Here is a 24,620-nt window from a genome sequence, read left to right on the forward strand (position 1 = left end):
AACTATTTGGGAATTTAATAAGCAATATGAACAACCATATTTGGTACACGCTTTGGTGTACCATTATTTTCAGATATGACACTTTTTGAAAATCAACCTATGAAATTGAGTTATTCCATGGCGTCACTGACGCGTAATTTTGAAACCTTTGTCTGTTTAGTATATAATACTTATTATCGAATTAGCAGCTAACGCCTTTCGTTTTGGTCTAAATGGCATAAATAATTGGACCGGCTAAACCTAATTTCACGCAGAGAGAATAACGCGCGAGTATTAAAAATACAAATAATCGCATTGGAGAACCAAAAAAACACCTTAGCCTTCTTGTGGCCATTACTTTATTTTTCTGGTTTAATTGAGGCTCTTACTTTTACAAGTCTACGAGAGCGCTCGCTACAGTCGCCAGAGGAATATAGATTTTTCTAGCGCGCGTGCAAATCGCTCATGCGAACAATATACTAATAAAGCTTGGTCTTGTGACGTAAGAACAACATTTTAACAAGTTGGGCAAGATAACTATTGTTGTATTTTTACGATAAATTGGCTCCAATAAAATTGCGTAGTTTGAATGCTACTTTATGTTCATATGCAAGGTAAATATGTTGATTTTGCGAGGAAGATCTTAAAAATATGCAGTTCAAATTTAACCAAAATGCGATTAAATTACGCCCATTGTGAATTTATTTCAAAATCAAACCGCGACAATCATTGTTAACCCATTTACTGATGAAATGAACTTGCATTTAGCTTTCTCGGTAACGTTTATACAAAAACATGAGGTTACAACAGTGCCCCCAGAGGTTCTATAATTCCGATAAAATCCTATATTTTCAAAAATGTCCTGTAACATCCTATATTTTTAGCAAAGTCCTATAAAATATCCTATAATTTTTATATTTTGCCCATTTCAAAACCCGCCCCTCAGTTAAATTGCTAGATTTAGTTATAGGATAAATTCCAAGTCATTCTAGTCTAACATGTTTAGCTACTAGTATATTTTTGTGACAGAATGGTTAAAAAGTTTATATTTTTTAAGTGAAAATCAAAGATTTATTTAACTAAATATAGATTTTGTTTTTAAATGCAAAACGTTAGTAAATAAAAGAGCATATATAGTCTTATATGATCCTATAATTTTGAAAAAATAGTCTTATAAAGTCCTATATTTTTAGAGATATAATCCTATTTTTCCTGAAAAATAATTTCAGATCGCAATTCCAATTAGAAATATTCGTAGTTGGAAGTATATGATAAATATCTGAGACAAGTATTAATTTCAATATCCTGCCTAATTTTAATATTGTCAGGCGGAAAAAAACAGACGGTAAATTTTCAGTCCCGTAATTTGGCGAGAAATAGGCTAGCATTGGAACCAGCGTAGGATTAATTTTAATTTTTATAGCCTAGAAATATATTTATTTCTAACGTGCTTAAAATTAACTATAGAACATCGATAAAAATTAATAGCAATTTTCAGGGTTGCCATACGTCAGGGAAATCAGGCAAAAATTAGGGAATTTAAAAATGGTCCTAAGAAGTCAGGGAATATAAAAATAGGCCTGAAGGGAATTAAATTTTCTCTTGACACTTTTCAAAGGTAATTTTACTCTAGATCCATGACAAATTCTATGATTATCATTATTGATATTGATCATTGTAACCCGGCCACCTAAATTAAGGGCTTTAAAAGTCGCTTGATGACTTAGGCCTAAGGTGGTGCCTTGGGTATTAGCCTAGCTGATTATTTTTCTTAAAAGTGTGGCAAATTTTTTCAACCTTTTTACTGAAATATAAGTCCATTTAAATTTATCAACTTCTGATAAAACTAAAATATAACCAAAATTTTGACCTTAAAAAGTCGGAAAATCTCTTAAAGTGGTCGGGGAATTTTAATCTGAAAATTTGGTGGCAATCCTGTTTTTCTATATTGATTTAAATATTTTTAACCAGCAGTTATCTGGAAAATAGCTAAAATAGGTATTCTTTTCGAGCAGCGGTGAACTATCGAGAGGTGAGCTCCAACATTTTCGGTCGCTTTTCCCTAGTATCGGATTCGCTCCAGTATCGCAGTCTGGGTCAATGACCCTCGCCGAGTGGCTTTGCTCCGACGCGAGCATCTAGGCCGCTATTTGGTTCGCTCATTCTAGGCCGCTTCAACGACATCTAGGTTCTTGACGTTGCTCAAAATTTTAAGCGAATGAAGTTACGTTACGTTAGATTTACACGACAAGAAAATCGCTAGTGTAGAATTGGTTGTTTAAACTGTCGAGAAAATAGTGAATATAACTTAATATTGTCTCTGTAGTAAAAGTTTGCTTACTTTGAAAAGCTGAGTACATAGCGTAATCTAAAAGGGCCTACTCGAGTGAGGAATTTTCACGTCACTCGAAATATTCATCTGGGTTCGGGTGCACGGGGCAATGAAAAAACGCGCTAAATTTAGATTGTTTTGAAATTCCTTCGCGGTGTTGAAGTTTTTCTGTTTTGCGGCTTTGAACGATTTAAAGTCCTCGATAGCAATGCCAAAAAAATGGGTTTTCCGCGGTAGCAAAATACCGTAGTCTTAACCTCTACGACTTATTTCTCGAAAGTGGGTTAGTGGTGTTTTGGAAACGTTAACCGCGGAAGAGTGACGATACTTTTGAAGCCGTATTTGAGAGAAAAAATAAGTTATAGTTTGCGTATTTTGAAGGAGATGCCAGAACGAAAACATTTCGAGTGTCGCTATTTATTTTATATTTAGAATTGAGCTATAGTTAACGAGAAGCCGTTACTTGATTGTACTAATCGATTCGCGAAAACAAAGCCCTTAACTTTCTCAGTAGGCTATTCTAAATGAGAAAAAACATAAAATTTATTTTTTTTATAAAAAAATTAAGTTTATTTATTGATAAGAGAGTGGTTTTTGTTTGAGAAATTTATAATCAGAAAATGTACATTTGAATATAGCTATCAAAGGTTATTTCTTGATTTGTCGATATATTTACTAATCTTATATATGATGTAAAATGTATCGGCAAATCGAATTTTGAATGTCTTACAAAAGTGGTAGACTTTAATTCAGTCGGAAAAATCGATTTATTTACTATTAATTTTCGTTGTAGAAAAATCTACGATAGCCAATCTCTAATGTTTAATATTTTAATATATAATTCTAATCGATATATATTTTAGAGCCATTATAATAAACGCGTTGTTCGAAATACATATTTTGTAAATCTCGCTGCCCAATGTGGTATTTATTATAATTTCCGAAATATTTAACTCTAACGCGAGAAGAAAATTCACGGTAACTTCGACTTTCTTTTCCCGTCTTTATAAGCTTCAATATTGACTATTTCTCTAAATTCCACTATTTTTGGGCAATGTTTTCCGAAAGCTTTTTGAGCTGCCAAAGAGCCGCAGTCTCGCGGCACTGCGCAGGAACGCTGTCCCCAGTCGCGTTTTCCCGTAATTGAGAGTTCGAGGCACGCGGCCTTTCGCTTCAGTGACAAGTGACTGTCGCGGCTCTAGTATTAAAAATCGATAAGATACGGCCTGAGAGCCGGATTTCTGGGCGGTCATGTTCCCTTTTCGCTCACGTCGAACGGCTTCCAAATATTTTTGTTCTCGCTCGACGCGAACGCGAATAAACTTCAATTAACCGTGAAAATATAACCATGTATTTAAAAAAAAAAACAGATTTACGGCTTTTGAAAACCCTATATTTGAAAAAGAAAAATATATTTCGATGTAAATAAAAAAGCTAAACATTTTTACAATACTATTAATGTAATTATTAAAATTATTCATTTAAAAATTTATATAACTCAGCCAGTATATAATCAAAGTTTCCCTTGTAAATGCGATCTTACCATTATTTAAAAGGCACGGGTCTACTTAAAAATATTATGGGTCTACTTATAAAAATAATAATTAGCTGGTATGCGTATGAGCAAAATAAATATGCAGAAATAAAAGTTTGAAATAAAAATTTTGAAAGTCCTTAAATACGTAACTTCAAATGAAAATTTTTAGTCCTTTTACGTAATTTCAAATGAACATTTTGAAAGTCCTTTTACGTAATTTCAAAAGAACATTTTGAAAGTCCTTTTACGTAATTTCAAAAGAACATTTTGAAAGTCCTTTTACGTAATTTCAAATGAACATTTTGAAAGTCCTTTTACGTAATTTCAAATGAACATTTTGAAAGTACTTTTACGTAATTTCAAATGAACATTTTGAAAGTACTTTTACGTAATTTCAAATGAACATTTTGAAAGTCCTTTTACGTAATTTCAAATGAACATTTTGAAAGTCCTTTTACGTAATTTCAAATGAACATTTTGAAAGTCCTTTTACGTAATTTCAAATGAACATTTTGAAAGTCCTTTTACGTTATTTCAAATGAACATTTTGAAAGTCCTTTTACGTTATTTCAAATGAACATTTTGAAAGTCCTTGTACGTAATTTCAAATGAACATTTTGAAAATGTTTTTACGTAATTTGAAATGAAACTTTTGAAAATGTTTTTACGTAATTTCAAATAAAACTTTTGAATATGTTTTTACGTAATTTCAAATGAAAATTTGAAAGTGCTTTTACGTAATTTCAAAGCGATATCTTAAATTTAAGAAAAAATAAGAATGAGTTTTTCGAAAAGTCCGTCAATACACCAAATTTTGCTGTCTTATCTGGTAATCTTTCGAAAAATACAAGCGTTTTCTAAAAAAAAATTAATTGAAAAAAATATATTTATCAGTAATTGTTCGGTGTTATTAAAAAATGGCAACTTGTTTTCAAATATTACAAAATCAAGCTTTGGCATTTGACTAGAAAGGTCGATTTTCGATGTTTATTAAGGTACGAAGACTATTTATTTTCAAAATGAGCGTGAAAACTATAACGCGAGCCCCCATTGATCGTCGTTACGTCAATTGAATAGTGTTATGGCGAGCGAATAAAAGCGTGAAATTTTCTTTTACACGTAAACATGATTTCTCTATTTTTGAGTGCTCATTTTCTGTGTTGTTCTTTTATTGCATGTTTGCGTGGACTGAACAGTCTTGGCCCACACATCCAACCCCAGTGTTCTGTTATGTCCAAGTACACACCACTGGTAAGCTTTTTGCTTTCTTTATTATTTCATACGACTTTTCTTCTTTTTATTTATAGTATATTTATATATTGTTTTACTCTTGAATATTTTTATTGTTTTTTTTTATATCAATTTATCGAGCACTGCACAAGCTTTTTTTTATCTTTTCAATAATGTCTTCAAAATTTTATTTTGCTATGTTTGTCTTGCAATTTTTCTTGGATTGTTTTTATTACTATGGTGATGTTAAAGGTGGAGCGATTGTCAATTCAAACTTTTAGAGTGGTATACTATTATATCCGAACTGGATTACTCTTAATCATTTTGACAATTACCAGGTAATACATCTACCTCGTCGTTAAATCAATTACAGGGTATTAATTTCAACAATTAAAATTATTATTTGAGTGTTCTTGAAGTTAAAATCCCTATAATCTGTTTAAAATAAATCTATTGAGGTTTTTAATATATTCAAAAGACTGCAACTTAAATACCGTATGATTACTACCAATATCAAATAATTACTAACGTACTCCAACTTTAATGTCAAAATGCTTCTTCCCCAACTTTAATACTAAAAGTCTACTACCCAACTTTAATACTAAAAATCTACTACCTCAAATTTAATGGTAAAAATCTACTACCTCAAATTTAATGGTAAAAATCTATTACCTCAAATTTAAAGATAATATGCTTCTACCCCGACTTTAACACTAAAATGCTTTTATCCCAACTTTAACACTAAAATGCTTCTACACCGACTTTAACACTAAAATGCTTCTACCCCGACTTTAACACTAAAATGCTTCTACCCCGACTTTAACACTAAAATGCTTCTACCCCGACTTTAACACTAAAATGCTTCTACCCCGACTTTAACACTAAAATGCTTCTACCCCGACTTTAACACTAAAATGCTTCTACCCCGACTTTAACACTAAAATGCTTCTACCCCAACTTTAATACTAAAATGCTTCTACCCCGACTTCAATACTAAAATTCTACAACCCCGACTTCAATACTCAAATTCTACTACCCCAACTTTAATACTAAAATTCTACTACCCCGACTTTAATACTAGAAATCTACTACCTCAAATTTAATGGTAAAATGCTTCTACCCCAAATTTAATACAAAAATGCTTCTACCCCAACTGTAATACTAAAATTCTTCTACCCCAACTTTAATACTATAATTCTTCTACCCCTAACTTTAATACTAAAATTCTTCTACTCAATTTTAATACTAAAATTCTTCTACCCCAACATTGATACTAAAATTCTTCTACCCCAACTTTAATTCTAAAATTCTTCTACCCCTAACTTTAATATTAAAATGCTTCTACTCAATTTTAATACTAAAATGCTACTACTCCTAACTTTAAAACCAATAGAACGGTTTCCATTTTTAATAAAAAATCTCTAAATCTAAATAAGCCAATTAAAATTTAATGAAGTTATTACGGAATGACAGTATGTCTCTAATTTATACGCATTAAAAAGGCAACATCGAGATTTCGTGTAGAAGCGAGCAATTTGCGCGGAGAATACGTTCTTAGAAGAAGGTTTTAAGGCGGATCAATGAAATCGACGAAAACGCAAACTGACCTAGATCATGGTTTGCACATACTTTTAGCGCTGTGTATCATTTCGTTGATTCATTTCTTCGCAGCCTCGCGTCGTTTTATATCAACTTCAAATTTGTTTCCGAGAAAGTGTTTTTGGCCGCGCTTGGGTGGGGCAGCTCCCTGTAGAACGGACGGGGAATTTACCGTGTTATGGTTAGAACGTCTGTTTACCATATCAAGCTAATACTTCCTTTCTAATTATCTCTAAATTAAGGCGCGCTTAAGCTCTCTCTTTGGAGGTCACTCTTTTAGAAAAGCTATTACATTATTAATTTCCCAAATTCCCGCATCCTTCAAACTTAGAAATACTTAGCGGCGGCCTTTCGCGAGACCAATCTTGAGCAAAAAATGCTTCTGGAAACTAAAATTCTTTCGTACCTGAGCAGAAATCCAAAAAATATGAAAGAGGGAGGTTAATTCTTAAATAATTTATCTTCACCCAGTTTTACGTTACAATCCTCGAAACCCTAACAACTAAGATTGCAGCCGATTACATCCATTTTAATAAAAATGAAACAATACGATATACATAATTTATTTGATAAAGTTATTTGTTCTCTTTGCGGTAAATAATGATATAATTATTTGTTATCTTAAAAAGACTCTTGATTTAATTTCGTAATAATACAGAAATTTATTTTCACGTATTAAATTTGGTAAATAATAATTATGATTATTGGCTATAATTTACCAAAAGATCTTTAACTAGCGCAAAAAAATAACTTAAAACGTTCTTTTTAAAAATGATAATTCCTAATAAATATATCTATGCCAATTATATAATTATTACTAAAACGATAGCTTCTATAACTTGAAATCTGTATTGTACCGCAATAAATACGTTACAAATATGTACTAGGTTGATGTCGATGAGAGCTCTTAAGTATGAATTAAGTAGCTGTTTTGTAAATATTTGGAGCGGCGTGATTGTACTTAGAGTGTCTTGGTATTCTTTTCAGGGATCGGCAGACTCCAATTATAGCCAACCTTCCTCAGATCTGTCGCTAGACGAAGAACGCGAAGCTTTACGGCGGGAAACAGAACGTCAAGCCCTAGCACAACTAGAAAAAGCTCGAGTACGCTCATTTTAAATTACAACGAAACATTTGGCGCGATTACATCTGATTCCATTCTGAAAATTTCAGACAAAACCAGTAGCATTTGCGGTGCGCACCAATGTGGCTTATGATGGTTCCCTGGATGACGATTCCCCAGTCCATGGCTGTGCTATCTCATTTGGCATCAAAGATTTTCTCCATATCAAAGAGGTAAAATGGATTAATTAACCTAGTTGTTTGTACTGGTGTACTTATCAATCTTCACCGTAGCGTAGCTATTGAGAACCACTATTAATAAACGCGCTTTCGTTTCAAACTTTAGAAATATAACAACGACTGGTGGATTGGTCGTTTGGTGAAAGAAGGCTGTGATGTTGGATTTATTCCAAGTCCCGTGAAACTAGAAAATCTTCGACTGCAGCAAACTCAGACGAGGAGCAATAGGTTATATTCTAGGTGAGCGCCCCTAGTCGTATTTCGCGGCATTGGCAATGTTGGAAATCCTCAAATATTTTTCTTTCGCAGTAAAACCAGTTCCTCCAACAACTTGGGAGGCCTAGTCAACGATGTCCTTTCAAATTCCAAATCCTCCAATTCCCGGGGTTCCACTCCTCCCACACCAGGTTAGTTCCGCGATGACTTTCGCGTCGGCGAACGGAAAAGGTTGAAATGTTTCTAGAACGTTCAAGTGTTGCAATGTTTATAGGGTTTGAAACAGATCAGAATGGCTTGGAACCCAACCTCGGTGGTGAAGATAGTGACAGCCTCAGCAACTCCAAGTTGGGAAAGTCTACTATCACAACGCCACCGGCTAAGGAGAAAAGAAAGCCTTTCTTTAAGAAGGTGAGTCGAGCGTATTTTAAGGGATAGACTCGGAAATGAGCTGTTCTTCACTTCTTTCTCTGTTTTTTCAGTCTGAAAATATTCCCCCATATGACGTAGTGCCTTCCATGCGACCCGTGGTGTTGGTGGGACCTTCATTAAAAGGATACGAGGTCACGGATATGATGCAGAAAGCTCTTTTCGACTATCTAAAACATCGGTTTGAAGGGAGATCGGTTATTGGGTTAGTGGACGTGTCCTTTTTTAAAAAAAGAAATTTGTCGAGCGCGAACTCTCTTTGACGTTTTTTCTACTTTTTTTTATCGAAGAATAATTATCACCCGAGTGACGGCTGACATATCACTGGCTAAGAGGTCGCTCTTGAACAACCCTAGCAAGAGAGCTATCATGGAGAGGTCGAATAGTAGATCATCGTGTCTCGGTTAGTTTTGAATAAAATGGAATCCTTGGTAGATATTACTAATCGCCTCTTTATCAATTCAGCTGAAGTGCAAGCGGAAATCGAACGTATATTTGAGTTGGCTAGAACGCTTCAATTAGTAGTTCTGGATTGTGACACTATAAATCACCCATCTCAACTTGCCAAGACTTCCTTAGCGCCTATCGTTGTTTATGTTAAAATTTCTTCTCCAAAGGTTTTGCAACGATTAATAAAATCCCGTGGCAAGTCTCAGAGCCGGAATTTGAATGTACAAATGGTGGCAGCTGAAAAGTTAGCCCAGTGTCCTCCAGTAAGTTATTTTCCGTCAAAGTTACGTGCTTACGCGACTGCGAAAAGGTCTTTTAAAGCGCCTTATCCTATAGGAAATGTTCGACGTCATATTAGACGAAAATCAGTTGGAAGAAGCGTGTGAACACTTGGCAGAATTCCTAGAAGCTTATTGGAGAGCGACGCATCCGCCAGTTCAGACGCCTCCTCCGACGATACAGAGGCCGATTCCATCGCCTCACGCGTCTCCCAGGATAGACCCAAATTCCGGGGATCCCAACTTAGGACACGGTCCGGGTTCGGGATCTTCGGGCGCGGGGCTTTCCAGGCACAACACAACACCTCCAGGCCTTCACTATAGAAGTCAGCTAGATAATAGAAGAGGGCCCAGGCACGTTGGAGACGTAAGTATTTCTCGGCTTAGGATGGAACGGGTTGGTCGTTCATCGATTGCCTTTTGATCATTGACAGATGTCTTCTCCGGACATGGATATGCCTTTAGACTACATGGGTCCTCACGATCTTCGCGGTGATCCTCGCGACCACAGGGATCGTCGAGACGTGATGGCTCCGTACGACCGGCATCCAGCCGAGCTCCACGATTTTTACGGGCCTCCCATTTCTCACGCGGCACCTCATCCGCATTACCAGAGTCCAGGACCAGGGCCCGGAGGCCCGATCGGTGTCGGTGGTGGTGGTGGTGGTGGTAGTTCTAGTAGTAGCGCGACTCATCATCACGGCGGTACTCACGCGCATCATTCGACGTCGGGGCGAGACGGACGAGATCTCAGAGACCGTGATAGGGATCGAGGTGGTATGTCCGGCGGAATGGGTACTAGCGGCGGCGGGAGGGGACTGAGCGGAGGCCCCGGTCCAGAGTGGGGACTCGAACCCTCGCATCCTTCCGCGCATCATCACCCGCACTCGCAACACCCCGATTACGAAGACTACGACTCGTCGTCGATGGAAGCCAATCCTCAGCTGATGCGCGGCGCCTTGAAAGATGACGCGCGCCAACACGAGCTTCGCGACATGAGAGACGCGAGGGAGCACGAACCTCATTACGGAGGACACTCCTCGTCTCATCATCCGCACATGGCGGGCGCCAGTGGAGCGCCGATGGGGAGCGGCCCGGGAATACACTATCCACCTCAGGGCCACGGACCCCCTCCGGGCCACCACATCCGCGAAAGAGACTACCATTCTCCTCACAGAGGGAATAAACCACCCAGTCGACCGGTAAACGCGATTTAACGAATAGTAGCTAACGTAACAAATATTAACCAAATTTTAAGGATATTGCACGGCGCGCGCTCTAAGGGGGTTTTCTCCACTCGTTCTTATTTCATTTTCATCCATCTCGCTCGAAGAGTCTATTTTTAAGAAAAATATGTCGTCTCCGGCGAACGGCGATTGTCGTTCGCTGTTTTGGTCTCCGGCGGGTGGGCTTTCGATGGCGACGCCGTGACAGCTTTTGACGAAAGCTCTAGCGTGGCGGCCAGTAACGGTTCTCGAGTTAAACCCCCTTAATTTGTTATATATAAACTTAAAAGACAAACGTATAGGAAGAGTTTAAGAGACAATATAACCGCGACAATTTTACTGTGATTGGTGAACGAGAGAAGAGGCGCGTGTGTGACGGCTGATTTAGGTCTACGTCTTATAAATAAATGAGACATTTTGTCTATAATATCCATATAATAAATACTTCGTTTTTCAAGAAAAATCTTTCTATTTAATAAAACAAATTCACCGAATCTAATTATTTTATTCCATATAGTTTCGTCGTTGTAAGTACGCGTTTGAAAATAGCTCGCAATTTTGTTAAAATAATTTTAGGAAAAATCCGGGAAACGATTTTCAATTGTTTTCTTAGGAACGTATCGTGGCGGCGTATAATGCTAATTTCTAAACCCGGCATAGATATAACGACGTTCAAATATATAGTCAGATATAAATAACCTAAACAAAATGGACATAACCGTATTGAACAAAAACTTATACACCTAAAATAGTGACGAAATTGACTTCCAGATTATCCTAAAATATATTTTAACGAAAACTTTTTCATTTAGTATATTGTAAATGAAAACGTTTACTTTTTAAATGGAATGAGTTTATATTTGCTTTCGCCAAAAGATATAATGTTTAAAAGAAAACGTTTGAATGGACACTATGCATCTTCTTAAGATATAAATATATATATAAAAATAAACATTGGGAAAACAAAAAGATCACAAAATAAAATATGAAATCCCGTCGGTTTTTTCTACCCAAGGTATTGTACAGTTGTTTAAATGTTTCAATTTTTCAAAAAGGGTAGTTTGAAAAAAAAATTTATAAGATATATAAAAATACTATTGTGAAGATTTTTTCATTACCGTATCTTGAATAATAATCGTAGCTGTTCACGACGTCTCCCGATTTTCATTTGATTTTCTAGCAATCTTGCCCGCTATTTCACGACGTCATCACGAGACTTTTAAAAATTGGATTGCTCGAACGTTAGAAATATTCTACATTTTCCCTCTGAGAGTGACAAAATTTTGGTTTTCTTTTCTTGAAAGCGTTATCTATGTAGGCTTACTATATCGTAAAAGAGAATCCGTCTTAAAAATATTGAAATTATCTATAAGGAGTATTTTGAAACTTTGAATTGGCAATGATTTAAACGTACGAGAGCGAACTTGAAAATTTAACTCGAAAAAGTTGCGATTCAAAAATTGGCACCACTCGATTTTTCTTTTGGACGTAAAAGATTAGAAATTAGGCTTTATTTTAAGAAATTTTAAAGTACCGGTATATGAATTGAGTTGATTGTTTTGCGGGTCGAAACCCCCTCATTTTTGTTTCTAATTTAGGACTGTTCTAACCTAAGATAAACATTTTTTTGCGGATTTTGTTAAAACAATTGCTTGGTCGAACTGTGTAAATTTGAAAAAAAAACTATTTATCAAATACCTCTGTGTTAAATTTAATTTAGTTCAAGTCAGCTAATCTGGTCGGAAAATTACGATAATTTAAAAGGGCCTGAAAAAATCCCGGAGCTGGTAGACAAGTTTTAAGAAAATCACGTTACCGAATTAATATAATTCTGACCCGTGTTTCAGTTAATTCAATACGGTGAAGAACCGAATGTAACGCGTATAATTCAATAACGTGAAATCGCGTCTGTCGATCTGCTTTTAAACCGGGAAATCGTAAAGTAATTGAAATTTGTAAATCGCCATACGAATCAAGTACGATATAAATTCGGGAGTGACTTTTATATCCGTGAAACTATCTTCCGCTAAGGTAAACTGACTTGAATTTATAGACACGTTAATTATGATTATAAATATTGATATACCGGTATGATAAAATCGTGTGAAATTGATCGTTTCTCGCGCAGTTGTTAAAACAGGCGAGTGCTAACAATTAGAAGGAAAGACGTTATTTTTCCATTGTCTAAAATAAGCGCATCCCATATTTCTTGGAATGCCTGTACATAGCATTATATAAGCTCCTAACCAAGCTGCCTTTCTCAAACTTCTATAAAACAAACCTTTCATCAAATGCTCATTCTTAAGCACCTTAAAAATATGTAAATGGAAGAAAATTTTCAATTTTATGAAAACAACACGAATGAAACTTGAACTAGCATTTGTTCAAATATAGTGTTTTCGTTTATTATTTTATTCACGAAATGAATAGTTTTTACTTTAATTCTCCGTGTATATGACAGAAACGTTTTAAAAATTTAAAAAATGCGTGTGTCTATATAATAAACAAGAAAGGTTTTATATAAAAAAAGAAGTATCTGATCTGATATCAGATCGCGCGTAAGCTCACGCGGGCTTTGCGAGTACTCTTTGGTTTCAAATGTTATAAAGATTATGAAAGCATTTTCAAAAGCTATATTAGTGTTGGTTATGCAATTTCACACAATAGTTTAACGAGTTACAAATCTTCCAAAAAAAAACCACGCGTGATCCGACTGACATTTTTAAAAATAATAATATATAGGATCCTAATACATATATAGCTTTGTGAACCCCGGAAAAAAATAATTTCTCGAATATCGAGAATTATTAACGATATTTAATTTTTAGACCTAATATTTTAAAAGGTTTAAAAATATCCATACTCGCGAACTCGAAATATTGTTCGTGACGAAAAATGCCAAATGAATAATAGTGGGAAAAATTCTTCTCTTTTTTCAAATCACCGTAGAATTTTTTAATAAAAGTAAATGAAAAAGTCCCAGAATTGAGAAATAAAATTAAAGATTATACGGTAAACACTCATAACGAAATTCAAGGAAAAATAAAATAATGGTAGATTTTACTATAAATGCTCGATCATCTTACCGAATTTATCTTAAAATTTATAAAAAAAAAACCATCTTCTAGCCTGCACCGTTTTGAAATACTTAAATTATTGCAATACGTTTGCGCGAAAACTTATATTCCGAGTGTTAATTGCGGTATTCACTTACTGTTCGAAATGGAGAAGGTGTTCCACTATGTGAAATTTAATACAATCTCGTAATTACAATTTTTTCGGTTTTTATTACATTTTTATCCTTTTTTTTTAATATTGAAATTTTTGCGCGTGCCATTCAAGTCGTGGAACAACTTCTTAAACTCATTTTATATTTCAAACATTAACTGAATAATACGAATGAATTGCGAAACAATGACACAATTCACTTGACATAAATTGACCGCGGCTCATTACGATTAGAAATTTCGACGAACATGGAACAAATTTAACGAAGCCTTAAAAAATGTCGAAAAATTAATTTATACCAGGAATTGGTCGCGTGTAATGTTTACGCATAAATATTTAAATCTTTAAGAAATCCGTGGTTCTATCGCGTTGTTTCACACTTTCTTTCTAAGGCTGTATTTTCATCTAAATTTTGTTACTCGGTATTGTTTTGAAGATTAAAATGGGATAATTTATCGAAATATATATTAAAATAAACCCCCGAAATAATGCACGAAGCTAATTCACAAAACGCTTCAAAACAATTCGGATTAATATTTGTTAGAACTTTGTAAATAAATAAAACATGGAATTTAATTCGATGTCTTTTTTTTTCTTTATCTCTGAAAAGAGCTGGTGTTACTGCTCTTGTTATTAGAAATGGTGCCAGGGAGTAAGCCTTACTCCCTGATGGTGCCAGTTAGGAGCAGGAAACACAGCACCCCACACAAGGAGAACGGGGGTGATGTGGTTGTTGCTCCTAGGTGACAGTGACTAAGAATTCAGTGAGTCGACAAAGAAAGAATAGTTTCAGTGTCAGTAGACTTTCGTTGTATACGACAATTAAGACTTAAGGATTTGCAAGTATAGATTTAAAATACAGAATTCGTTTATCATTTAACAATGGGCGATCAACGCTAAGCGCAGGCATCCGTTACTATTTGGGAGGTATTGAGGCATATTGTTATTGAGTATGAGTTCTCAAATGTTTTGCAAATTGGGAGTTGGATAGTTTTGAAGTTTTTCTTCGCTAGGTGATGAAATAAGTTTTCATTTGGTAATCTTGAAAATATAACGAATAATCATAAGTCTATAATTATTATTAATTTAATTATTATTAAAAGTGTGCAAACATGTTATTTTACAGGCAATAATCACCATTTGAATTGAATTATTAAGTGTTAATTAACCATATATATTTGTGAGGTAGAATTGACGTCTCTAGCGAGAAACAACGAGTCTGAAGTTCACCGAAATATTGGGTTTCTATAAAAGGAAATTGCAACACGTGGAAAATAGGGATTAGGGAACCAACACATATGACCGAAACATTATTATAAATTTGTGTCTTAACAATTAACTGTTAACTATAACGCTTGCCTTTTAAAAATGTAACATTTTTCAGATTTTGATAACTCAACACAAATGATAAATTGAATTTCTAAACATATTTTGAGCTTATACCTTTGGGTTGTGTGAATAACAGGGATAATTTTGACCAATTAGGTGAATTTAATGTTCAAATAGTTTTAAAGCCGAGTGGTAAATAACTCGCCAGAAAAGCCAGTTCGGCTTTTTAGAAAAAGATTTAAATCGTGGCATAAAGGGCTTGCCACCACCTTCCTACGCATTGTAACCCGGCCACCTGCATTAATGGCTTCAAAAGTCGCTTGACGACTTAGGCCTAAGGTGGTGCCTTGGGTATTAGCCTAGCTGATTATTATTATTATTAGTATTATTATTATAAATTAATTTCGTCGCACACTGACAAAACATTTCTTCGAGTTTCTTCGAGTTTCTTCGCAATAAGAAGCTCTCGCTGGCGTTAGCTTACGTTTTTGGGTATCGCGCGCTATAAGTTCGCTAACAGCGGAAACAGGAACCACGTAGGATGCGCGCGTATTCGTTTATTTGGATTGCCGTGACTTGATTTGCGTTTCTTATTGCTCAAAATATTCTTTTTATATTATTAATAATTTTAAACTGACTATTTTTTCAAATTGTAAAAATTATAATTGATAAAAATTTCTTAAATTAGTTTAGTTGATTAGATATACCAAAATGAATATATTTGCACGTGCTTCCTCGCGTGGTGCAATATTTTTTATTATAAAATCATAAATTTCCCACCGTAATTCAATGGGCGCTTCAATAAAACATCTTCCAGGAAATTGCCAAGAAGTAATATTTACGAGAGCCAGGACCTGCAAGTTACTGTTTATATAGTGCTTGTTGAAATACTGGAAACTTTTCCCCCTTAAACAGAACGTCGTGTTTTTGGTAAGCCTTAATATGTCAAAAAAAGCTACCTGGTTAAAAGGGAACGCTTGTTGCATACCGTAAACTGAAGAGTTTCCATTATTTCAACAAGCACTATATAAACAGTGACTTACAGGTCCTGGCTCTCGTAAATATTACTTCTTGGCAATTTCCTGGAAGATGTTTTATATAAGCGCCTATTGGATAGAAAGAAATGTAATTTCTTGGTCAGAGTCCAAAGGCGAGAGCAGCGTCAAAATGTTCCACGAAGTTTGTTGGAACAGCACGTCGGCTGCACCGGCGCGGTTCTTCGTTGCTGCAATCCACGATACATTGTCTTTGGTACCAGCGACATTTGCTGAGACGAAAAACCGTACAGTATTCGACGGGCTTAATGCTCAAAATGTTATTAATTTTAGTGTCAAGTAGGGTTGTGGCAAGCCCTTCATGCCACGCGAGGCAGTCTTTCCAACAGCTTCTTATACCTACTAAGACCGTTAACTTCAACAGGTTTTTATGGAGAGGGTAAAACGAAGAACTCGGGGAAACCTCTTTAACTGTATTTAATTGAAACTATATTAAGATACGTATTAACGTTATAATTTAATGCATATAATATATTATAATGAAATGTTTAATGTGCACATCAACAGTACAGACCTTCAAGTATTTACGCAGTAATTGGACACTATTGGAAAATTCATATAAGGTACAAAATCACAGTAAACATTCATGAAATACAAAAAAGAAACTTTGTTATACTCACATTTTGAAATATAAATTTTTAAGCTTTAAAATATCTTAGTATTTACAGGAGAAAATATCAATTTCGTCATTGAAATCGTTACAGGTCATTTGGAATCTTGTTAAAGGAGATGAAATTATATTTTTAGAAAATGTTATCTTTTGCCTCGTTTTCATAGAGGTATACGTTAAATTTGACAGATTATGTTAAGTCGGAATTTACAAATAGTTTTGTCAGAAGTATGAATTCTCGTTTTTTAGCGAAACATTCTATCGATTCCAAGCATAAGTGATCGACGAGTAGATAGTCGTTGTCGTAAGGCAAGTTTTTTTTGTTTATTTTATTTAGTAAATACTCGGCGCAGCCTCCCCAAGAAAGCATATCGAAGGTAAGCTATATAATAATAATCAGCTAGACTAATACAAAATGCACCACCTAAGGCCTAAGTCATCAAGCGACTTGTAAAGCCATTAATTCAGGTGGCCGGGTTACAACGCGTAGGAGGGTGGTGGCAAGCCCTTCATGCCACGCGAGCCAACAGTTCCCTACACTAACTATTACCGTTAACCTCAACAAGTTTTTAGGTCGTACTAGGCTGAGGTAAAGCGTTTTGAAGCAGTTGACCGTGTTGAGTTCCTTGGCGTTATTCTACATAGACCGACCTACTTCGCCACTTGTTCGGGAAAATGAAGGCCCGCATCCATGATAATTCCCAAGTCTAAAGGGTTTGACTCTTTACCTACGTAGGTAAGGTGTCAGCTGGAGTTGCTACAGCATCCACTCTTAATCCCACTGCTGTGTGCGAAGTGGGGATTGGTCCACCCATTGCTGCTCCTTCTGCTGGGTTGAGTGGCTCGCGTCAAAGGTGCGACCATCAGTAGTAGGGTACTGCTACCCATGCTGGATTTGTCACCTGTCCGGGCTAGGTGGACGCTGGCGTAGGGCACTATGATGATAGGTCTCCGGTGGTATGGTCTCTGTTACTAGGTACACCGGGCTATAAATTCTGACACACTGTCGGTGTGAGGCACCACTTTGTCATTTATTTCGTAATTATGTACTATACAGATGGTTTTTCGTGTAAATTAAAGTGTTATTTGGCTTTTGGTTTCGTTGATGATTATTAAAGTATAGTATATTTATATAGTATTATTAATAGTACACCAAGCTGAAACGCGATCGACGTCGCTTTGAATAATGTTACGATTAAGATTTTATAAGGTAATGGACACTCTCTGGGAAGTATTGACTTATTAGTATAAGTTGGATTTCCGTGGAACTTTTGAGTTCGTATAATGTAGATTTTTTAGCTTAATATTCGAATTTGTTATTAGGTTTCGTCCATAAATAAAAAAAGATATCTCCACGAAAACAAATGCGAAATTTATGATGTCCAAAAGAATAAACGTGTGTGCTTCAGGTGTATGTACCGGCATACATCGAAACTACGATTGCCCAGAAAAATAGCCCATCGAACCATTTATCGTCAAAAATGCATACACAATTTTATTTCTAGAAAAACACGCTTTTGTGTGGGCTGAAGCGAAGCGAATATCAAGTAGCGAATCGATTGGTCTCCCACTCCAATTTGGAAATGCGCGTATTCGCAGAAAATATTTTAAATATCACCCGGTTTAACTAAATTTTTAATATATCAACAAGAGAGGAAACCCGAATTTCGACCTGAGGCATTTAAAATCAAAATTCAAGCAATATAAATATAAAATAAATATTTATAAATAAATGTATAATTACGTCCAAATTTGACATTCTTCTGGAAGGTGTATAGAAATAACGACCGCTGCAGGATTTCCTAATACGTTCGCTCCAAGAGTAAGTATTGACGGAAGCTCGACTTTCCCTGCTAATGCGTTTTAAATTTAAAAAAATTAGCACATTTCGCTTCATTATTTTTCAAACGTAGAAAATGTAGGTGGTTCATCGAAACCTTCATAAACTATATTTAGAAGTGTTACCAAAAACTACACTTCAAAGCACACAATGCTAAAAATTTCGCTCTTAACTATCGCATCGCATTCACTAAAAAACCAACAGTCAAATTAAATTTCCCGGGCAAGAGTGCGTGTCCTTGCATCTCTTTGCGCAACCAATTTTGAAGATATTGTAGCTCTATTATAGTTTTACCATTGATTGCGGATACATTTATCCCCTCTAGCTTTAAAGGGGAACGGCCAAGCTTTTCCAAATATGGCCATATTTTCGTATCAAAAGATTAACAAGACGTTCAATATACTAACACGTACCTTTTTTGTCTTGAAAAAATAGCTTTTGGCCTAAAAAGTTGAAACGAAAAATAACGCCAGGTGTTTGGGTTTGAATTTTCGCCGCCATCTTAGGGGCGGCCGCCAGCGCCCCTAACCCCGTATGAGCGATTTGCGAACTATCCTAACTTTAAAAATCGAGCAATTTAGGCTTAGGTCGCTTATAACTGGAACGCGCCGCGCGTGCAAAACATATTTTTTGCGTCTTCAGCAGCGCGCGCTTTTACGTTGTTTTTCTGTCTCACCGACTTCTCACCAGGTGTCGCGGCGGACGCGCGCTTTTCGATTTCCCGAAATTTCTTTATTTTATTAAAAATTAACCACTCAATATTTTTGATGCGGTTTTCGCAATAAATTTGAGTTTTTAATGGGCTATAGGGCTATCTAACTGGTTAAAGCTTGACCGTTCCCCTTTAAATAAAAAGAAATAATTATAAATTGAGCTTATAATGGAATGTCTCTTTTGAGTTCTCTTTTAATAGGTGTTGATATAAAATTAGTCAGGGACCGTGTTTATATCGCTTTTCAACAAGTTCAAATTCCTCACAAATAAATTATATTAAAGATAAAAATATGAAAAAGTTTTGAAAATTTACAATATCGCGAGTGTCATGTTATAGAACGACCTATTCAGATTTGAGATAAATTCATATATCTGTAATACAATATCTCATGAGTATACCATAAAGGTATACTGATATAATATGGATGGGGAACGGAAGTGAGGTAAACGGATTTCGAAAACGTGCAGAATTCGTCTCGCCTTTCTCGGTTTGATAATCTATAGTTAAACTCGGGTTCACGAGGTTATGTTTCCATGGTAACCTTTCAACAGCATGAGGAGTATAAGCACTTTACATTCACGGTCCACTAATTGGATGTTACTTATATTTATGAGTGATTATGTTACATATGATACAACATTAAGTACTGCCAGTATTATCATGAATATATTTAACCAATGAATATTCAGTGAACCGAAGTGAAAAATGGTAGTTGACAAATAATGTGGCAAATAGTGGTAAATACTGAAATGACCAATAAGACATTTTCTGGCTAATATGGCCAATCCCAATATATAAAAAAAAATCAGTCAAATATATTGGCTAAGGTGCCAGATTTTGGGCTAGAAAATAGTTTATAACCTAATCTATCTATTTATGTTTGACGAAATAACGGTTTTTCTGAAACCGTCTCGGTCTTCTGCCAGATTTTTCATTCATTTGCTCAAAAAGTATCGCATTCAGGGATATTTTTGGAGAAACGTAAATTTTTCCAGATGGTATTGGACCTGGTAAAGCTCTTTTAACACAACTATGTGTGCAGTGTGGTGAAGAAGTTAATTTGAGAGCTGATGACCATAGAAGACACCGAGTGAAGTGCGAAAATTATCTAAAACAGAAAAACATTTTCATTGTCACATTTCCAATAGTTTAAACGTTGAAAAGCGACCAAATTGCTTACGACGAAAAGCTGCAATGTTTTCTGTAGTGAAAATTTATCTGTTAACAATGCTAATGGCAAATTAAATGTAATTAAATTAAATGTACTGTAAACTTAAATAATTTAAACCTAAATGATTTTAGCAAATAGCCCTCAAATCTGTAGAATTGTAAAACCCAATAATTTAAAATGATCTAAAATGTATAACGAAAATATTGTAAATTATGAAATCCTAAGCAACAATGTTTTTTTCTTCCAACACTCTCTGGACAAGCCCAAATTTCTTCTATTTTGGGGAAATTATTTAAACGAGGGCATCAATAACACTCCATCGATACATCGGATATTGGAGTTCTTTTCCTCACCAGGTGTTTGTTAACCGGTTAATCGAGTTTTGTTCGATGTTTCAGGGAGCGGTGAAGGGTATGATCACCAAATTTGTTAACCATTAAGGTCAGGCCCGTAGCCACGGGGGGAGGGACATTCGGGGGCAATGCCCCTCAAAAATAAATGTTGCCCACTAAAATGAAATTTTTATTTGCCCCACCTGCCCCCTCAATTTAATCCATTCCCCCTCAAAGAATATTATCTGCCCCTTCATCTGTATTATTTTTTTAAACTTATATTCGTAGAAATTTTCCTTCTGGACCACTAGTCTTTGTCTAAGGTTTAGATCGTTATTTATAGCTAACTATTTCTTAATAAAATACAAGTTGTAGAATGGTCTGTTTCAGAAAGCAAGGTTTTTTTTGTTGAACACCAAAAACATTTGACGGTGCCACTTATGTTAATTTTCGAAATTAAGTAACGAAAAAAATGTGCCCCCTCACAAACAGCTTCTGCCCCTTAACGAAATTTTTCTGTCTATGGGCCTGATTGAGGTTAAAAATAGACATTTTTCCAAAATCTCAAACTTAGTCTTCATTTCGGAACCCTAAACTTGGAGCTATAGTCTTTAAAAAAAATTCCCTTAACTTGTTTTTAGTCCGGGTTAAGGGGATTAGCTTCAGTGTCAAGTCTTCGCCATGGGTACAATCAATCCACCGAGTACTATACTTACGGAGAAAATTACTTGAAGAAACTTGATAATGGAACTAAATGGAAAAACGGGAATAATAGTACAAAATTGATGTTCTGATATCCATAATGGACCGACTTTTTCCCGTGCAGTAAATTGTAATAGAGAAGCATAATTGATAAATTCGGTTGTTTGAAAAGCAGATGAAGATATTGTTGAATATTCATCAAACGGTTGAAGAAACACATTAGCCCCACCACGATATTTTACCAAAACTTTGAAACAAAGCAAATAGTTTTATTAAATATCTGAAAGATGCACAAACCTAGCTATATTAATTGAGAAAAAAATATACTGCACGTCATTACCCCTCAAACCCTCGTGTCGGTCCAATTTCTTTACCATTTATGCAAAACAAAATATGGCTAGTAAGTACTGAAACACACCTTTAGTGGATAATTTGTATAGAACATAGCTACATGGGCATACTCCTTCTGCGTTGAGTTTGCAAGTTCTTTCCCCACTGGTTTAAGGGGTTTTCCCCCGAGCTCTTCGGTTTCCCCTTCCATAAAAACTTCTTGAGGTTAACGGTAATAGTTAATGTAGGGAGCTGTTGGCTCGCGTGGCATGAGGGCTTGCCGCCACCCTCCTACGCATTGTAACCCGGCCACCTGAATTAAAGGCTTCAAAAGTCGCTTGATGACTTAGGCCTAAGGTGGTGCCTAGCTGATTATTATTATTATTACTTATGTATGAGTATAGCATAGCAGCGTTATTTTCTAACAATAGTTTGCAGTTCATGGTACCAATATTTATTGTAAACGGGTACGGCCTTCGAACGTGCTTTTGGAACCAAGCTAACCGATCAGAAATTAAAAGCAATGTAAAGTTATATTTTTAAAAATCACTTTTACAAATAAAATATTTTCGTAAATTTTCTTGTTGTGGGTGTAAATTAAATTTCAGTTTATTACATTATAAACATTGTGTAAAATATTTCTTTGTAACACTCAATAACTTTATTGTGATAAAAAAATTAATTATACCTTGCGCGGTTTTTTTAATGAGTTGTAAGTTCTATTTTATTTGTTTAAGAACTAAGTTAAAATAGAAGTTACAACTCATTAGTTGTTGATGTTAAGTAACGTGATATGCGGGATTTTTCTTTAACATCGTTTATGGATAGACCCATACAGAACATGTCCCTATTTCTGATTTCACAACGCATACTGGCGGAAAAATTAAGACCTCACCCATAATTTGATTTCACCGCGTTCATTAAACACGTGATTGGGTGAACTAGACATTTTTGTTTTGACATGAATGACCTTGCGAATTTTAACCTAAAATAAATGAAATGTTAAAAGGTTTCAGAGAGCATCATAAGCCTAATGCGCTGCTAAAGGAGAAAATTTGCCTGAAGCCTCAATTGCTAACCAAAGCTATGTGTTTTAGTCACTTTGACTGTATAAGGATATATTGAAAAAAGTACGTAGAAATAAGTCGGTATTGAAAAAAAAGTACATAGAAATAAGTCGGGTGGATGGAGAATGCTCAAAATCTGTTGCTAAAACAGTAAATTTAATCTAGCAGCTTTTGAGAATGTGCAAGAGTTATTGGAGCAAATGGAAGGAATTTAATCTGAGCTACTTAAATCCAATCTGACGGAAGTATTATCCCTTACCAAAACAGGAGACTTATTATAGGTTGTAATAAGGATCAAAAAGGATTATGCCTTAATTAAGACAGAATGTAGTCTGAAAGTAAAATTTCAACACAAAGTTTTTGTAATATTTAAATATAACATATATTAGGTTTATAACCAAGTCATATTTTTAAAGACCAGCTCAAAAAAGACTTAATTAGCTTTTTAATATGACTGTTGTTTTCAGCTTAAATTAAATCAAGTTTAAAAGAAGACTTGTATAAGACTGTAAAATGAGCATATTAGGATTAGGAGAACATAAATCTTAAAAATGAAGATCAAAATGAGTCTTGAATTCGCTTTAAAAATACAGCCTTATTAACCTAGATAAAATAAAAATATCCCTATTTTTTACTTACAATAGTCTTAAAATAAGATTGGAATTACATAGTTTTTAAAAATTAATTTAACACTCAAATAAGACTTAATTAGCTCTGAACAACGACTGTTTTTCGGCTACATTCCCGTTTAGATCAAGTATATAATAAGACTTGTATAATACTGTAAAATGAGTATTTTAGGAGAACATCAAGCTTAAAAATGAAGATCAAAACGAGAATGGAATTCGGTTTATAAATAGATCCTTAGTAATCCAGAATAAAAATATCCACCCAAAAACCATTCGGTTAAAAATTGCAAGTAGTGAAATCAAATAACGGGCAAGATCTGTAATTATATTCCCATAAACGTCATAAACTGGACTTATTTATCGACAAGTGATGTGCTCTGAAGTAATATGCTAGACCTTGCGCGTCCTAAGTGTTTTACTGAGTTAAAATCCTTTGTACAACCATAAAACATTTCAAAGAGAATGGCTAATATTAGAATCGCATTGTATCAAATATATTATTTAGATCGAAATATATTATCTACTTTGTTTAAATTTACTCTTTTACCTTAAAACCATAATTAAATAAAGCAGACAAGTTGATGACTGCAGTAATTACGTCACTGCAGTCAAAAACTTGTCTGCTTTCAGTAATTGGACAGTTTCAATAGTCGCACCTATCGATAATGTTCAGAAATGTTCGAATACCACTAGTACGGACAGTTTCAGTAATTTTATCGAGTGTTTTTATTTTGTCTCGGTTGGCCAAGGTGGTACTTTGAGCGAGACAAGAATTTAACACGTGCCTACGTTTATTTCACTGCCAAGTTATGTTGACCCTGATTATTGAAACTCGTTTACTATGCTTTTAAGGTAAAGGAGTAAATCTAAACAGAGTAGATAATATATTTCGATCTAAACAATATATGCTCCTATAAATAAAATAAACAAGCCGGGCTACGTTTTTCGAGAACGAAGGGAAACTTTAAAGTCGGGAGGTTGAAATGGTCCCGTGATTAGGTGATGCTGCCATCTACATCGTTTTTAGGAACTAA

At 35.0% G+C, this 24,620-nt stretch overlaps 1 protein-coding gene across 6 annotated transcripts in view; it reads left to right on the forward strand.

Moving 5' to 3' along the window:
* The window catches only part of LOC149947971 (voltage-dependent L-type calcium channel subunit beta-1-like), a 77,364-nt gene extending 64,311 nt beyond the window's left edge, over positions 1-13,053 (forward strand). For 3 of the 6 annotated variants that reach the window (XM_090172479.1, XM_090172481.1, XM_090172480.1), the window contains 11 exons: positions 5,045-5,099; positions 7,665-7,781; positions 7,851-7,973; positions 8,086-8,219; positions 8,289-8,386; positions 8,470-8,606; positions 8,678-8,829; positions 8,915-9,027; positions 9,090-9,337; positions 9,411-9,719; positions 9,787-13,053. In XM_090172479.1, the coding sequence (XP_090028605.1) occupies positions 5,045-5,099; positions 7,665-7,781; positions 7,851-7,973; positions 8,086-8,219; positions 8,289-8,386; positions 8,470-8,606; positions 8,678-8,829; positions 8,915-9,027; positions 9,090-9,337; positions 9,411-9,719; positions 9,787-10,569 (2,269 nt within the window). In that variant the 3' untranslated portion in view covers positions 10,570-13,053. The remainder of the gene's footprint in view (positions 1-5,044; positions 5,100-7,664; positions 7,782-7,850; positions 7,974-8,085; positions 8,220-8,288; positions 8,387-8,469; positions 8,607-8,677; positions 8,830-8,914; positions 9,028-9,089; positions 9,338-9,410; positions 9,720-9,786) is intronic. The other 3 variants (XM_090172477.1, XM_090172482.1, XM_090172478.1) reach the window with 2 other exon arrangements.
* The last annotated feature ends 11,567 nt before the right edge of the window (positions 13,054-24,620 follow it).

The sequence above is a fragment of the Leiobunum rupestre genome, chromosome 4 (assembly GCF_980474605.1).
Source record: "Leiobunum rupestre chromosome 4, qqLeiRupe1.1.hap1, whole genome shotgun sequence".
Lineage (NCBI taxonomy): Eukaryota > Metazoa > Arthropoda > Arachnida > Opiliones > Sclerosomatidae > Leiobunum > Leiobunum rupestre.